This window comes from Ptychodera flava, chromosome 8 (assembly GCF_041260155.1).
Source record: "Ptychodera flava strain L36383 chromosome 8, AS_Pfla_20210202, whole genome shotgun sequence".
NCBI lineage: Eukaryota > Metazoa > Hemichordata > Enteropneusta > Ptychoderidae > Ptychodera > Ptychodera flava.
The window spans coordinates 20,735,125-20,751,597 of record NC_091935.1 but is presented as its reverse complement, the minus strand read 5'-3'; the positions used below and the strand labels follow the sequence as shown (position 1 = coordinate 20,751,597).

General features: G+C 36.5%; 1 protein-coding gene across 10 annotated transcripts in view; it reads left to right on the top strand.

Moving 5' to 3' along the window:
• LOC139138763 (uncharacterized) overlaps positions 1–15,655 on the top strand; it is a 35,945-nt gene extending 20,290 nt beyond the window's left edge. For all 10 annotated transcript variants that reach the window (XM_070707281.1, XM_070707277.1, XM_070707279.1 and 7 more), the window contains 14 exons: positions 1,853–1,981; positions 2,631–2,817; positions 3,617–3,738; positions 4,961–5,086; positions 5,274–5,516; positions 6,288–6,466; positions 6,590–6,728; positions 7,233–7,337; positions 8,317–8,480; positions 9,033–9,155; positions 9,720–9,796; positions 11,055–11,095; positions 13,405–13,610; positions 14,097–15,655. In XM_070707281.1, coding sequence (XP_070563382.1) covers positions 1,853–1,981; positions 2,631–2,817; positions 3,617–3,738; positions 4,961–5,086; positions 5,274–5,516; positions 6,288–6,466; positions 6,590–6,728; positions 7,233–7,337; positions 8,317–8,480; positions 9,033–9,155; positions 9,720–9,796; positions 11,055–11,095; positions 13,405–13,610; positions 14,097–14,123 — 1,868 coding nt within the window. In that variant the 3' untranslated portion in view covers positions 14,124–15,655. The remainder of the gene's footprint in view (positions 1–1,852; positions 1,982–2,630; positions 2,818–3,616; positions 3,739–4,960; positions 5,087–5,273; positions 5,517–6,287; positions 6,467–6,589; positions 6,729–7,232; positions 7,338–8,316; positions 8,481–9,032; positions 9,156–9,719; positions 9,797–11,054; positions 11,096–13,404; positions 13,611–14,096) is intronic.
• Positions 15,656–16,473: the final 818 nt, after the last annotated feature.

The following is a 16,473-nucleotide window of genomic DNA, read 5'->3' as shown; positions in this document are numbered from 1 at the left end:
CTTGTTTTCCATTTCCTTGGCAAGTACTGATTTGTTGTGTGAAGTGATAATACTTTGCATGTTCGGCATACAGCTGTAGCTTAGTTTGAGTGTATTCCTATTGAATATCTTCCTAAGTGGGTGATCGTGCCGGAAACATTTGTCGACTAAATGTAGAAATTTGCGCCCGATGTTGGTGTTGACGCTATTGTCAAACGGTGGGTTGAACCATATGATGTTTCGTGTTCGTGTGCGTTTTTCCTGACGCTGTACGGGTTTGAATGTGAGTTGGTGGTCATAGCCGCTCTTTTTGAGTGCATCTTGGTATGGCGTGATGGCTGAATCGAATGTTTGTTTGTCTGATGATATGCTGGTCAATCGTTTGTTGATGGATTCTGGTATGTTACGGATTATGGAGGGTGGGTGGTCGCTTCTGTGGTTGACATATAGCGGGATGTTGTTTGGTTTGGTGAAAGGCTTGAAAGTTTCAGTTTCTCTCCACGAGAAATTCATACTCCTCAATAGCGTCAACACCAACATCGGGCGCAAATTTCTACATTTAGTCGACAAATGTTTCCGGCACGATCACCCACTCAGGAAGATATTCAATAGGAATACACTCAAACTAAGCTACAGCTGTATGCCGAACATGCAAAGTATTATCACTTCACACAACAAATCAGTACTTGCCAAGGAAATATAAAAACAACAAGAATACAACCGCCACCATCGCCAGTAAAGAATGCAACTGCAGACAAAAGAGCAAATGCCCATTGCCAGGAAAATGCCTCACCGAGGGCGTGGTTTACCAAGCAACGGTCACCAGAGAAGACAACAATACACACGCAACAGACATCGGCCTGACGGAGACCCCATTCAAAACAAGATATAATAACCACATGCTATCATTCCGCAACACAAAATACAGGAACAGCACCGAACTGAGCAAGTACATTTGGTCACTGAAAGATGCAAAGACAGAATACAGGATTGACTGGAAAATAATCAGAATAATAAAGCAATGCAATCCATACTCCAATGTCACCAAAAAATGCAATCTGTGCCTCCACGAGAAATTCATACTCCTATGATATACAGAAATGTGCTCCCTCAACAATAGAAACGAATTAGTATCGACCTGCAGACACAAGAGAAAATTTCTCTTGTGCAGTCACTAATTATTCAACCTTTTGCAACAAACAGGTGCCAACAAAAACAAAACAAAAGAAACCGTTTCCCGCCTAAAGTTTCAGTCGATCACAGCCACCCGATGAGTGTAGGCGGCTCTGCAGCCTATACGAAACAAATTTGTAGTGGAAATGTAATATTTTAGATTATCCTGATCAACTCAGTTGTGTATTTAGCTCTACTCTAGTATTGAGCACTCTACTCCAGCTGATCATGAACTAAACAAGTAAATATATATATATATATATATATATATATATATATATATATATATATATATATATATATATATATATATATATATATATATATATATGAAGATGAAAATATTTTTAGCACGTCAGATAGGTAGATTTTATTTTCTTATGTTTTAGTTGTGACAGGAATTGATCCCATGTAGCCGCTGTTGTGTCCTACTTTCCCATTGAAATACTGGTCACATAGACAATTAAATATTACCTCTTCTTCGAGATATATTTCGGGTCTCAGGGATAACAGGATAGCATGGAACATCGCAGAAAAAGAAAACAATGTCGACATATCAATTTGTAGAGTAATGCCTTCGACGCGATTCGTCACAAAAATATATTCTGCTTCAAGAGACAGTGTCTGAATGTCCGATTTTTCCTTGATCATATGATCTGCAATCGACATAAAAGACGTTCGCCTAAATGTTTACGTTAAGGTTGTCCGTACGGAAGGTTTGGAGCTAAGTGCGACAAGGAGTGTATGTGCAAGAACGGTGCCTCATGCCACGTATGGAATGGAGCTTGTAAGTGTTCACCTGAATGGCAGGGACCGGCTTGTGACATCCGTGAGTATAGTTTACACAATAATGAATACAGGGGAAAATTGAGAACTTGACGTGGAGAAAGCCGCAAAAGATGTAATGATGAAATAGAACAAAACATCCTATGCATGAAATAAATCGAAATTTAAGACAACAAACAAACAGTCTGGTTACTTTTAAACAGATGGAAAAAAGAAAAATTGAAAATTTCACTTATAGAAAAGTGTAATGAAAGTGGGAAATTCTAATATTGCTTAAAGTTCATCATATGTTTGAGCACTGTTTACTTGTGTTGTCAGTTTTGCATCTTATGAGTAACATTGTACCTGAACTATACATTTGACTCGAATACGGAAGGATTTTTCCATTCCCTGATGAGCTGTAAAAGCATTTGCGATGACCACCAAACAACAAAAACAAAAACAAAAACAAAAACAACAACAACAACAAATGCAGCAACAAAAACACAAACACAAACAACAACTGTTGTGACGCCGGCAAATAAGTTAGTTTTGAAAATGTAATGATGACGATTTCTTTCAACTCTTCGTTCTGTGAGCGCAATTATTAAAAAGACATCCTATCGACTTTTATAGGTGACTTAATCATCACAACAACATGAGGGAATCTGATGTAATACACCGACTTTACCGCATTTGTAATTTCTTTGCAGCAACTGCTCCACGTCTTATTTTATCTGTCGTCTCCGGCGGAGTTACCGTTCCCCTGCACGGTGTTATCCGCCTTCGATGCTTCATAACGGGTATAAGATCAGAAATTGTGAAATGGGAGCACTACGGAGCCGACCTTCTCGCTGACGATTTAAAACATGCACGGATAGAAACAGGTGCCATCTCGAGGTAAATCGAATATTAAAAACATTGCCAACTTAATGCTCCATTGGCTGTAAGCATTGCTGTATTTCCCATTATTTCATATCTTAGTTTTAAAAATGATAGAATGATGCGTGCGCTGAAAAATTATGTAGATACATGTAATTAACAACTAACCTATACTTAACGTCGGACTCCCTCTCCTTATTCCTCCTATATTCTTTTGCCTTTCACGGAAAAGAATAATTTTCGTATATGCTTTGAAACAGTATTGTGTTTATTTATATAAGAAGGTGTCTTCAATATCACCATAGGGCTGAACCCATAAGCTCGCCCAGGGTACGATCGGAATTGTAATTTCATTTGAAAGGGACATGTTATGCTGGGAAGCGAAGAACCCATTGGGCAAGGGACAAGTTCATCAGTGCTCGCACGGCAGCTCTGAAGAGTTTAGTAGAGTGTACTGTCGGCCAGGACGGTTAACCTTGAAAAAAGTCATGACGGATTTCATATGTAACATCCAAAACAAAAATATATATGTATTGATGTGTTTTAATTTATTTTCAATTTTAAACCATATTTATAACTTAATAATTTTATCGCCGTTAAATGCAAATATTGCTAAAAAGTAATATCGGGGCCGTGCCGTGCGATGATGCACTCACAAGCATTTGGGATTGCAATGGTGATAAACGGTATTGCAATGACGCATGCGTATCATTGAGCAGCTTATGGCTACCTCCCCGGCAGCATTCTGCGCGAGCTATTACTGTTTATTCAGAATTCGTCCAAGGGACATTCTGGTCTCTTATATATTCTATCACAGCACACGCGTGTTGGCATTATCGAAAGCAACGTACGGGGATTCTGGTAACTACAGATGTGTGGCGACTGGTTACGGTAAAGAGAAAAAGTTTACTTCCAATGTCGTGAATATAAGTATCGAAGGTAAGCAATTTGCTCACCAGCCAACATTTGACGAACGCGTCAGTTGATCCTAAAATTATTCCGAAAAGAAAATACGAGTATTTCGAGAAACTTGAATGACATTGCATGACCGTTTCACAACTATTGTGCGCAATGTTTATATTAGCTCGTGATGTAATTACAAATGAGTACTATCATCTTGCAAATTATGGAGAAGTCTTTTGCATATTTTCGAACAATTTGTCAAAAGCTCCCATATTTTTGGCGCCTAGTCGAAGGCTACATCATTATTTCAGTAACAATCTTCGCTGCAGGTTGTTACATGCATGCACGAGAACGTACACGAGCTGCAGGGGTAGTTGTATCAAAAGTGTTTGTACACCTGCATGCGGTGAGGTGATATGATATGATATGATGTGATTTGATGTGATATGATATGATATGATATGATATGATATGATATGATATGATATGATATGATATGATACGATATGATATGATATGATATGATATGATATGATATGATATGATATGATATGATATGATATGATATGATATGATATGATATGATATGATATGATATGATATGATATGATATGATATGATAAGAAGACAGTGTTTCAGGCGATTTTCTCCGTAATGGTAACACCCAAAAGGAGTTAGCAGAATTTCAAGTTGCTTAGAGCGAGCATCGTTGAGCAAAATTTGAGATCAAAAGACAAATATCGTAGACAAATGGGATAAGTATACTCGGTCATGATAATGGACGTGACGTGGTCTACTTAATGCTGTTAATAATATCCGTGTTGTGTGAGCATCTGTTATTATCAAACCCTGCTGTTGTCTGAAACCCTACTATGTTTCGGGAGTAACCTTCTGTGGTATTCGAGGGGCATGTTGTAGCACTTGCGTGTCATTAGGTTTCTCCGTGAGAATTCATATAATATCTTGATATTATACTTATTTAAAAATGATATGATATCATTTTAATTTGGCCTTATTATTATCAAAAGGTGTATGTGTACTCAAATAAAAATATGAAAAAATTAAATGTAGCGAACATCGACGGACCAGAAGGTCGACGAAGCACATCCTCCTAGGAAGCAGATCATTCGTTGTTGTGTCATTCATCGTATGCGAACAGACAAATATAGCTCGAATGATAGGTGAAGCGAGGGATAGAGAACATTTACAGGAAAAGATTCTCAGCTTTCGCTGACTGTGGTTTTCATTCGTGTTACAGGTTGTCCCGTCAACACGTGGGGAAACAACTGCACAAAAAAGTGCAACTGTGTCCACGCCTCTACATGTACGCTTTCAACAGGTTGCCAATGTTTGAAGGGTTGGACTGGAGAAACATGTAATAGAGGTAATCATAAATTGATTAGAAGTTATGGCCCCATTTATATATTAACGTGCTTTGTTAAGAAAGGTTCAAAGTGTTGCATGAATGTGTGGTCACAGAATATTGAGTACAATTATGTTCTACGATATAATTTTACCTTATCGACAACTTGCATGTATTCACTACTATTCTATTTGTGTTTCTTAATCAGACACAGAAAAGCCATCCATCAAAGGTTGCCCATCTGACATTACCAGATTTGTATCGAGTTCTTCGGATATGGTGAATGTGACCTGGCCTCCAGTAACAGCTACTGACAACGATGAAGTAGCCAATATGACATCTACACATGAATCGGGACAACTCTTTCCTCATGGAAACTCAGAAGTCATCATATCTGTATTTGACAATTGGAACAACTCCGACGAGTGTACTTTTTTAGTGTCCATTAAAGGTGAGTTTATTGTAAGCCAATCTTTATGATTAAAGTGGATATACATGGCATAGCTTTCCCTTGACCATTTAAAAATGCTTAGAGCACACATATAGGCAACAAAATGGCCATTTGCACTGAACATTAGAATACTAACGGACAGAAAACACGTTAACGGATAAATTCAGGTATCGATGTCATACCTAACATGCATGCACCATACATAGATTCACCGATATATCAAGCTTTGTGGGGTAGAGTAACCGTGGATACATAGATATACATAGATACATAGATACATATTTAGATAGATAGATAGATAGATAGATAGATAGATAGATAGATAGATAGATAGATAGATAGATAGATAGATAGATACATACTACATACATACATACATACATACATACATACATACATACATACATACACAAAATACATACATACATACATACATACATACATACATACATGCATGCATGCGCATGCATGCATGCATGCATGCATGCATGCATACATACATACATGCATGCATGCATGCATGCATGCATGCATGCATGCATGCATGCATACATACATACATACATACATACATACATACATACATACATACATACATACATACATACATACATACATACATACATACATACATACATACATACATAAATTTCAAACACGTAATTAATATAATTAAATCAGGAGCGAGGGAAATGATTTTAGAAGTTTCTGCATGCATTCAATTTATGCACAATCTTACAGAAGAGTTTTGTTGTTTGGTGGCATTGCCAGATCAATGGAATGGTGAGACTGGTCGTCAGATCATAGGTATCATTGCAGCCACTTGCTCTGTGTTCGTGGTTTTCTCTATCATAACCATAGTGAGATTAAGAATGAAGAAATCAAAACCCAAGTGGGATGGATACTGTCGTCTCGAAATCAAGGATGCACAAAGGAGGGGAAAACCATTGGTAAATATTACTTTTAAGAACATAAGCGTGTAGGCTAAAAAATGAATTGCATGTTGAATTGTCTGTCCGATGTGAGGACGGATACAAATGCCCTAAAATCGTTTCATATCCTATTACTTACAGCCAGGAGTAAAGAATTTTCACAGAACGCAACTAGAAATTCTTAATCATCTTGGTCAAGGTCAATTTTCAAATGTACACAGGGCGAGGTTGACCCTTTCCAGAGATAATGTTACGCCTGTTGCAGTTAAAATACTGAAAGGTAAGAGTTACTTTCAGGTAATATAATTGTTAATAAAGCTCTCTATCTTGAAAAGAAGTTTTCGTTGCTCAATTCTTTGCTCTAGCGTAGACACACTCATACTAGATACCCTTTTGTCCGATGAGAGAAGTTGTAGTATCTCTCTTAGCGAAAACAAATGCATTAAGGCTCTTTACTGTCTTTGAGATTAGGTGTCGGTGCACTAAGGTTAACTTAAAATGAGACGTCAACAGTAAAGTTGACATGGTGGCTGACATATTGACAAACTTCTCAAGAAATATGAGATACCCGAGACGCACGTTACGGATCGTCAACAAATAATATCAGATTGTCTGACGTAGCTTGCCCCAGTTTCCAATTGGCTTAAAATAAATCGATGAAATTAACTTTCTGATGGTCCCATTTCTCGTGTGACAAAAAGTGGCCACTCAATCTGAAGGAAATGAAAAAAATATTGATAAAGCAAGAGCAAGGGAGAGACAATTAACAGTCATCTTATTGCAGATGACATCGAATATCGGCCGACATTTGATCAAGAAATTCAGCTCCTTCAGAGGCTGCAAGACCATGCAAATGTTATCAAGTTAATCGGCGTTGTCTCAGAACCAAGTAAGTGTGTATACCAAAGATTTCGTCTTTCAATTTAGCGTCAGATCTCACTTTCGTTTTTATTGTTGTTGTTGTTGTTGTTGGTTTACTCTTTCAAGAGGGATGTGTTTAAATTCAGTGTGTAAGACATTCTGCTATGAGTCTTCCATATGGTTACATCGCTAGCTATCGGAACGACTTATTGCAAACAGTTAGAATCATCGTCTTTCTGGCCATAAATTTCATTTTTTTCGTGTTGCTCTCTACCTCGAAGCGAATGAGCCATGCACTCACACATCATCCCTAGATACATACTGGCAGGGAAAATGATCATAATACCTTACGTTTATATGGGTCAATAACGTATGCAATCCGTACTGCATAGTAAAACCAATGATATATCAGACAATGATTTAATTAAGTCATACACTCCTCAACATTCTCTCTGGTCGGCGAACAAGGGTTTGTTGGCCACAACAACATACAACAACGAAACATATGGCTTTCTCTTATTGTGCTCCAAAACAGTGGAATGACTCACTACAAGAAATTCGTCAATCATCAAGTCTGGAAATATTCAAAAACAAATTGAAGACACATCTTTTAAAACTATTTTTACTGTGCGGACCAATTCTTCTAAGCGCTATTGAACAGATATTTTTTTCTTGGATTCTGGCGCTTTGTAAATTATGTTTGTTTAATTGATACGCAAAGTTATTATTATATCATTTTCGAAAATGCAATTGACACAGCAAAACGAAGAAACAAAAATTATGCTTCAGTTCAAAGAAATATATCAGCTGCCATCTGCTAAATGACGATATCAAAATTTCGAAAGTGTAATAATAAAGTATTTTAGTGTTGATTCCCAGAGGACAAATCACAAATTTTACCATTCCTTATCATTCTTGGCTAATAATGTTTTCTGTCATAGGATGGTATTCATTTAGAGATAAGCGAAATAAATCTGTTTGATTCATATGTACGTCTGATCCGGCAGGTTATTGTTGCACGATAACTGAGCTGATGAGGCAAGATTTATTAATTTATCTAAAGAAATCGAAGTCAGAAGATAGCAAACTTACTGTCAAACAGCTCGACAGGAGTCTCGTAACATTTGCTTTACACGTGGCAAGAGCATTGGAATATCTAAACCATCAACAGGTGAGTCAGATTCAAATCTACTAAACATTAGGTAGCCTTTGTTTCAACAAGGGAACTTCAAGCTTTTGATGTTTATTTAGCTGATTGAGACTTTTGTCTTTGGTGTTTTATAGTTTTCAATTTATAGAACATCCTGACGCTTACATAAAGTAACCGCTGCGTCAAATAATAACCATAAAGGAGAGCTCTTCAATTATGATAAATTTAGTTTCTGCAGCTAATATCAGATACACATCATATGACACAACCAAAATTGAATTCAAAGAGAATTGAGACCCTCTCTTTGTCCAGTAGGCTTTAACAAGAGAAATTGAATTCCAGACAGAAATTCATGATTGGAAGCACCTATTTTGCTTAGTGTAAAACTTACCCTTCAGTTCGACACAACTTCTATGAATTTTTCATCAGTCTTCCATAGTAAAAACATACTGTCGATTTCAATATTCGAGAAGTTTTTAACGCTAACTCAGAATGATAGAGAGGGATAAACAAAATGTAGTTCTCTTTCAAGGACATGATTGAGGATTTTATGTGCTCATATTCTGTTTTTAGGTTGTCCATCGTGATATCGCAGCTCGGAACATTTTAATCTCATTTGACGACGTCGCCAAAATAGCGGATTTTGGTCTGTCAAGAGATGTTTACCAAAAAGGACAATACCAAAGACACCCAATGGTATGTCCGATCAAACTCGTTGTTGTAAATTAACACATATGCTACTGTGCTGTATGACTATTACCTATGAATCATGGCTAAGTCAAATATCTAGGATATTAAAAAAAAACAAGCATTTTTAAATAAAGGTGAAAATATCGAAGTTGGAACCTTTATCTTGTCTTTGTGAGGATAACATAATATTGATAATTATCAAATATTGAAAGAGGTTCTTTGTGTAACCTCTTTGCAATACTGGAAACATGTCAGTACAATTGCTGTGATTGATATTGACAGGTCTCCTTAGCTATGCAGACAGCACCTTTTTTACACAATATTCACCACATTTTCGATCTTGCATCACTCTGCAAAGAAAGGTGGTCAACTTAAGAGGCAAGTCTCAGTTAGAGAGTTTGTCGTTAAAGGTTTTTGGTAAAAATATAGCCAACATGGGACACTTTATGTCTTTCCGTTCCAACAATGCCATGAATAGGCATATCAAATCACAGTATTACTGGTATTCTTTTGGTCATCGCTGCCTTTTCGTTGTAGCAATGATTACTGTTTGTCTCATATTCTTAACAGGGAGGGATGCTTGTACCTGTCCGTTGGATGGCTCCTGAAGCACTTTCGCCTGGAGTGTATTCCCACAAATCTGACATGTAAGTTTGCAGATTCCTGCAATAGATGGGCATAGTCTCAACTTTTCAAATTATTTCTGTTATTTTTATTTCATGTCAATATTTGTATCTGTTGTTCTGCTCACTTAAACATGCTAACTTGTCAGTCGTTTGACCTATAACCCCAGCCTTCGGACATGACAATTAAGGCTTCGATGTCACGATTTATGGTACACATCAGAATTTGAATCAACACCGTATTTGCGTGTTATATGTAAACACAGGGTACCTAGCTGAGGTAAAATGCTGGATAACTCTACATGAAATAAATTTAAGAAGACGGCTTTGTCCCTTCGTAGTTAACCATGACTTCGTTCATATCAAGGGAGAGTTTATTTTCGAACGAATTTAGTTCTAGAAATTTAGTTAGAGTCAAATGCAAGGATCATTCTGATCATTAATTGACAGCACTTTGTACACTAATTGATGGCGCCAATAAACATGGTGTATAGCTATCTAAGGTGGTTAAGGCGATACCGAAGGATTCAAATTGCTAAACGACGGTTGCTGAGCGTAATTTCCAAAATCAATCAAAATGCAAAGTTTGCATGGTTTTCTTTGCATAATAAAGATTTACAGAACCATACGATTCCAAAAGACGCAGGTTTGTCGCGCGATTGGTCAGTGACGTCACACATATACAAATTTTCACAGCTCTACTTTAAAACGTTTCAGCTCCTACAAATTTGCACAAAATTTTCCAAAATTTCACAATGTAACACATGAGATACCTGTTTAGAGCCCCTAGCATGGATTAGATTATCTGTACAAGTACAAACGATTTTTGAACAGAAAAATATCTACTGTGTCATTTTGTGAAATTTTGAAGGTTTTTACGGCGATATCTCATAAACGGTCCGGAATTTTTTGAAACGCATGCTTATTTATATTCTCATGTACGACTTCAATAACCCTACCAAAAGTCACCTAAATTTGTTTACAATTGAGAGAGTTGAACGATTTTGAGCATTTTCAAAATACCAGGAGTCGAAAATCCATAGAAAACAACGGAAAGGTAAGATTTTGCACGTGCAAAAGTGCGCGTTTGGAACGTTGCCAGCGATAGCAACCAACGCGCAGTTTGAATCCTTCGGTATCGCCTTAAGTGAGTACCTTCTGGTATGGCCTCTTTAGATAATGGAGAATAAAATTGTTTGATTAATTTTATATGTACTAACAGAGATGTTCGCAAGGTTTTAAAAATGTGTTTCTCATTACTATTCTCGGTGTTTCCCCACAGTTGGTCGTATGGAGTATTGCTATGGGAGATGGCCACACGAGGTATGGAAGACAAATCTTGTTAATCTTGACTTTTTGTGTCTGTACTACACAGAACGTCGACATAATTTCTCATGACGTAATCTGTATACTTTTGTATGTATGTATGTATGTATGTATGTATGTATGTATGTATGTATGTATGTATGTATGTATGTATGTATGTATGTATGTATGTATGTATGTATGTATGTGTGTGTGTGTGTGTGTGTATGTATGTGTGTGTGTATGTATGTATGTATGTATGTATGTATGTATGTATGTATGTATGTATGTATGTATGTATGTATGTATGTATGTATGTATGTATGTATGTATGTATGTATGTATGTATGTATGTATGTATCTATGCATCTATCTATCTATCTATCTGTCTATGTATGTCTCCATCTATGTATCTATCTATCTATATATGTATCTATGTATCTATGTATATATGTATATCTATGTATCCACGGTTACTCTACCCCACAAAGCTTGATGTATCGGTGAATCTATGTATGATGCATATATGCATATGCGTGCATGCATTTTAGGTATGACATCGATACCTGAATTTATCCGTTAACGTGTTTTCTGTCCGTTAGTATTCTAATGTTCACTGCCAATTGCCCTTGCATCCATTATCTATCTATCTATCTATCTATCTATCTATCTATCTATCTATCTATCTATCTATCTATCTATCTATCTATCTATCTATCTATCTATCTATCTATCTATCTATCTATCTATCGAGTATATGTTTAGCCCTATAATCAAAATACTTTTTGCAAAAAATCACCAAATTTATTGCTTGCAAATTCAATTTAAAGTCTAAGGATGATCTTCTCCAAGTAATAACAATTTTTCCATTATGAAGAAAAATTCTTACAAAATATATACAAAATGTAAATTATTTAAACGAAATCAATGTTAAGTTTACCCTCTAGTCCTCAAATTGATATATAGATTAACATAATATCTATATAATTTTTTTGATAATTCGAAATGAGTTTTCAAGCCATTAGTTTGCTTAAGGTCTGCTTAGACTGAGTTAGATCAGTGATGTTGAATTGATCCAAAATGTTGTTAGCAGAAAACCATTGTCGCAATTTTTTATATAGTTCGTCGAATATCATTTTCTTTGAAATATATAATTTGATGGCTTTTTCACGTGTATCCAAATTATGGAGAAATGTGCATTTGTAATGTGAATTTGAAAAGACTTCACTTTCATGCTATTTGCTTAGTAAACGTTATTTTTGTGCCATTATTTCTCAATTATATAGTTGTTAAATTTAGCACGACAAACGTATTTCTATTCAGACAAAATTTAGGTACTCTGTCATTGCCAGTATTATACAGACAAAACTGTAATAGTGGCCGTGTGAAGTCTGACCAGGACGAAATTTGGGTACTGTGTCATTGCCAGTATTATACAGACAAAACTGTAATAGTGGCCTTGTGAAGTCTGACCACTTCCCCATACGGAGGTACCATGGGGCTGTTGCCAGGGTACCGATCTCACTATCAAAAGATGGTGAGTTCGAGACCCACTGTCAGAGGATGTTGATTTCGAGACTCCAAAATAAATTCCACCCCCTTACGACATAAAAGTGTCCATAATATGCTTCTAACCTTCTTTAAATGCTTGTTGGATGATATTCACAATACTATAATTGACCAAAAATTTTACGTTGCCGGCGAAATGCGCTATTCATTAATGACACTTCAGATCAATAATTTTTCCTGCTTGGCCTAGCACCAGGTATGACAAAGCTGGTGACAATGGGCCCCATGCATATTTACAGTAGGAGCAGCGGCCTCAGACACATGATTCTTCTCCCACTAAGCTTACGATGTTATTCAAAAGGAGACTCTGTGTAACTGTTACTGTCAGGGGCAATGTGAAATACTCTATTTGTATACTCAACGATAATACAATATGCGGAAAGGTGAAAACAGTCTTCTAGTCAGACACTCAGAAAATGCAATTTTCACAATTTTACTTTAATCCGTAAATCTAGCAAACACCTGTAATAAATGGCCGCTGAAATCAACATAATGTCGCGTCCAGGGGAACTAGGGGAGATCGTAATGTCTGGGTGTCAGACCATTTCATGGGCTCTTCAATATGCCTCGCTACAGTGTAGTGCTTCATAAAGAATTTAACGCAGACGCTTTGTTCCGAATGCATTATGCTGTAGTTATCATTATGTAACATATCTTTACTTAAAAGTTCATTTGAAGATTTCAAAAGTCACGAGTGATAATAGACCATTGTATTGACACCTTACATATATTTTTTATGTCGTTCAATACTTGTCCAGGTGATATTCCATATCCCGAATTCCAATCACTAGAACCCGCCTTCTTAGCTCGAGAATTAACCACAGGTCATCGGATGTTAAAGCCTCGCCACTGTACAGAAGATATGTATGGTTTGATGAGGCACTGCTGGAAAAAGGACCCGGAAGAAAGACCACTGGCTTCTGGTCTTGTGAATAACATATTAAGATTTGAAAAATCTAACAGGGTAAGGTAATGTTGACGTGAATCTCTATAATTTCCAATAGTCTTTACACAGTCCAACAGGACTGTGTAAAATTGTTTTTCATAATGTAAGCTTTGCACGTCTCTGTTATTTTGCATACAATCCATCGATACATTAATACTTCAATCTACCTAGTCATACATTCATCAAATCATATACTATAATAATACGCATTGGAATTCCTAATTGCGTTACATGTTTACCTGATACGGTTTTGCTGCTGGAGCAAATACTGAGTAATCTATTATAGAATTATGAACAACATCAGGTTTAATCAGAGACAGTCATAAAGGTGGAAAAGTGACAAACTGGGGTAAACAGCAAAGGTGGCGCGTAGACTAGCAACTGATCAGTTAAAAGCAGGAAGACAAAGGAACATATAGACGGGGGTGCATGAGATGTTAAAGGGAATATACATCTTTTCCTACTTTGTTTAATAACACTTTATGTCTTCTCTGTTCCTTTAAGGAGATGGTCTTTTATGTCGGGCAATAGTGGAAAAATGGGCGATAAATGGTTGAAGGCCGGATGCTGGACTCTATCCGTTGGTAATATCAGGAAAGCAACAAAACGCAACATTAAAATTGGCCTCTTCCTCACACATGTGGTCTCTCACAAAACAATGAAACTTATAATAATGTCACGCGAGCGACACAACGATCAATTTTCTTTTTTGGATGTCTTCGTTGGACCGACATTGCCGTTTTTTAAACTTCTACAAACTGTGTAATGATAAAGGGACCAATACACTCAGTTATATCTGCTGTGATGCCAAGGAAACATGGAACATGTGCACAAAGTCACTCATTGTACAAAATGATCACTGTAGACAACTGCAAGAGTGTCAAAATTTACGCTTTGCTGAATGCAAATAGGTGATTTAGTTTTCGACCTCTGGACGATACGGATTTAATCCTATTCCGAATTGCTCTCCTATGCCAAATAAATATTGCCAAAATGAACGAGTTGTATTTCAGAAGCTTGCATGAGAACCAAATTTTGTGTAACAGTGTATGTTAATCCATGATTCTTGACATTTGTGCACGGAACCTTTTTTCAAAGACGACAACAATTTCACTGAATGTTTATTCTTGTTAGGCTGCAAGCTGAATTGAGGTTGTGCACGATTGACCAGTATTTCAGGGTTTTTAAACAAGTCAAACAACCCATACTACTTTTCGTATCGAACAAAATTCATTAATAATGCTCACAAAAGAGCGACTTTGTTATTTTAACTCAACTCCTAATAAGTCTTACTTAATCTATATATTCCTTCAATTACGTATGATTTCATTAGACGGACGATAAAAGGTTCTCGGCTTTGAAAATCAGAACCAGCAAAATGTGTTTAGCTCATCGCTGTGTATAATGGCTACATTAGTGCTGCAGATTGTTATATATATTTTTCTGTCATGGACAGCTGTTTACTGGCCTTGGAAGGAACTACAGCAACTACAGCAATTACAACAGCATGATTAATCGTTCTTGATAATATATCAACTTGGCAAGTTTGACACGAAATACTACAGAAACTATTTATAAGTTAGTCCGTACGACTTAGACGTCGACGCTGTTTTAATTCGTATTCTAGCCGCAGATCATCAATTGTATAACGGAAATTCAGTACTAGACGATATCAAAAACGTTATCAATGCAATATTCAAGTGAACACTGTATGACCAAATGGTTATATCAGGAAATAGTCCAGTAGCACAAAAATAAACAAAATCCTGGTGTCTATACAGAGTAGCTAAATTATATGGATCCTATATACTGCTAATTATGTTAATAATGTTTAACGTAAAATAGGCTATACAATGATCTTGCTAACTGATGAGTGTCTTTGAGTAAAGACAGATTTAGTCTGGAAGGGACAGTCACAACTAGAGCCCCGAACCGCCTTGAAATGCTCACTGCATTTCTGGCAAGTTGATAAACTTGTTGATAATTCCGCTTGTACAGTTCGACTATCTCTGTCACTGTTCTCTTTGAGGGAGCAAATAAAGCAATGTTGAAGACCAAAGTTACTTTTTACTGCTTGTGTGGCACTATTTTGCTTGACGTTAGTTGATGTACGACCAAAATGGCAGAACAGGTAAGGAAAGTTGTGACTTTGAATAAATATAAATCTGGGCATTGGTTACATCATATGTACAGTTCAAAGAAAGAAATAAGTCATTTATCAAAGGCGCAAATCCTTTAATGGTGTACAAGGGGGTACAAAACACTCCGAATTCATTTTATGTGATGAAAAGTGTCCAGAGAGTTGAAAAGTAGTCCGATTTTATTAAATCTTATATCTAGCAAAACGTATTTTGTCGTTGAATAATCCATGCAACTATTTATTTTTTAAGGATTCTGTATACCAATTACAATTTCTTGTTTAGCTCCTTCAAATAGGATAAAATGCCCGGTAATTTCTCTACGTAGCCTACGTATCAATTATCAGTATTGTTATCACTTATAATAAGCGATAATGTAACCATAATGGACGAAAGCAAAAATTGTACGACATAATGTACGAGGCGAGGCCGAGTACATTATGGAGTGCAAAGTTTGCTGGTTTGAATTGCCAGACCTAAAGAAAACGGAATGTTTATGCATCAACATCAGCATGATAAGCGAGCTGCATGGTATCAGCTGATCAATACGATCATCACATTGTCACTAGTAGTACAGCATTCAATTGCAAACGATATCAACAGAATTCAGCAATATTATTCAAATGTTTCAATTTCATTAATAATTGTGTCTGTAAATTTAATTTTCGATGGATTCTTGAGAAGAGCTATTTATATCGGCGAACGAGAAAACTCGACGTAAACGGGTGCTTGAAAAGTACAGT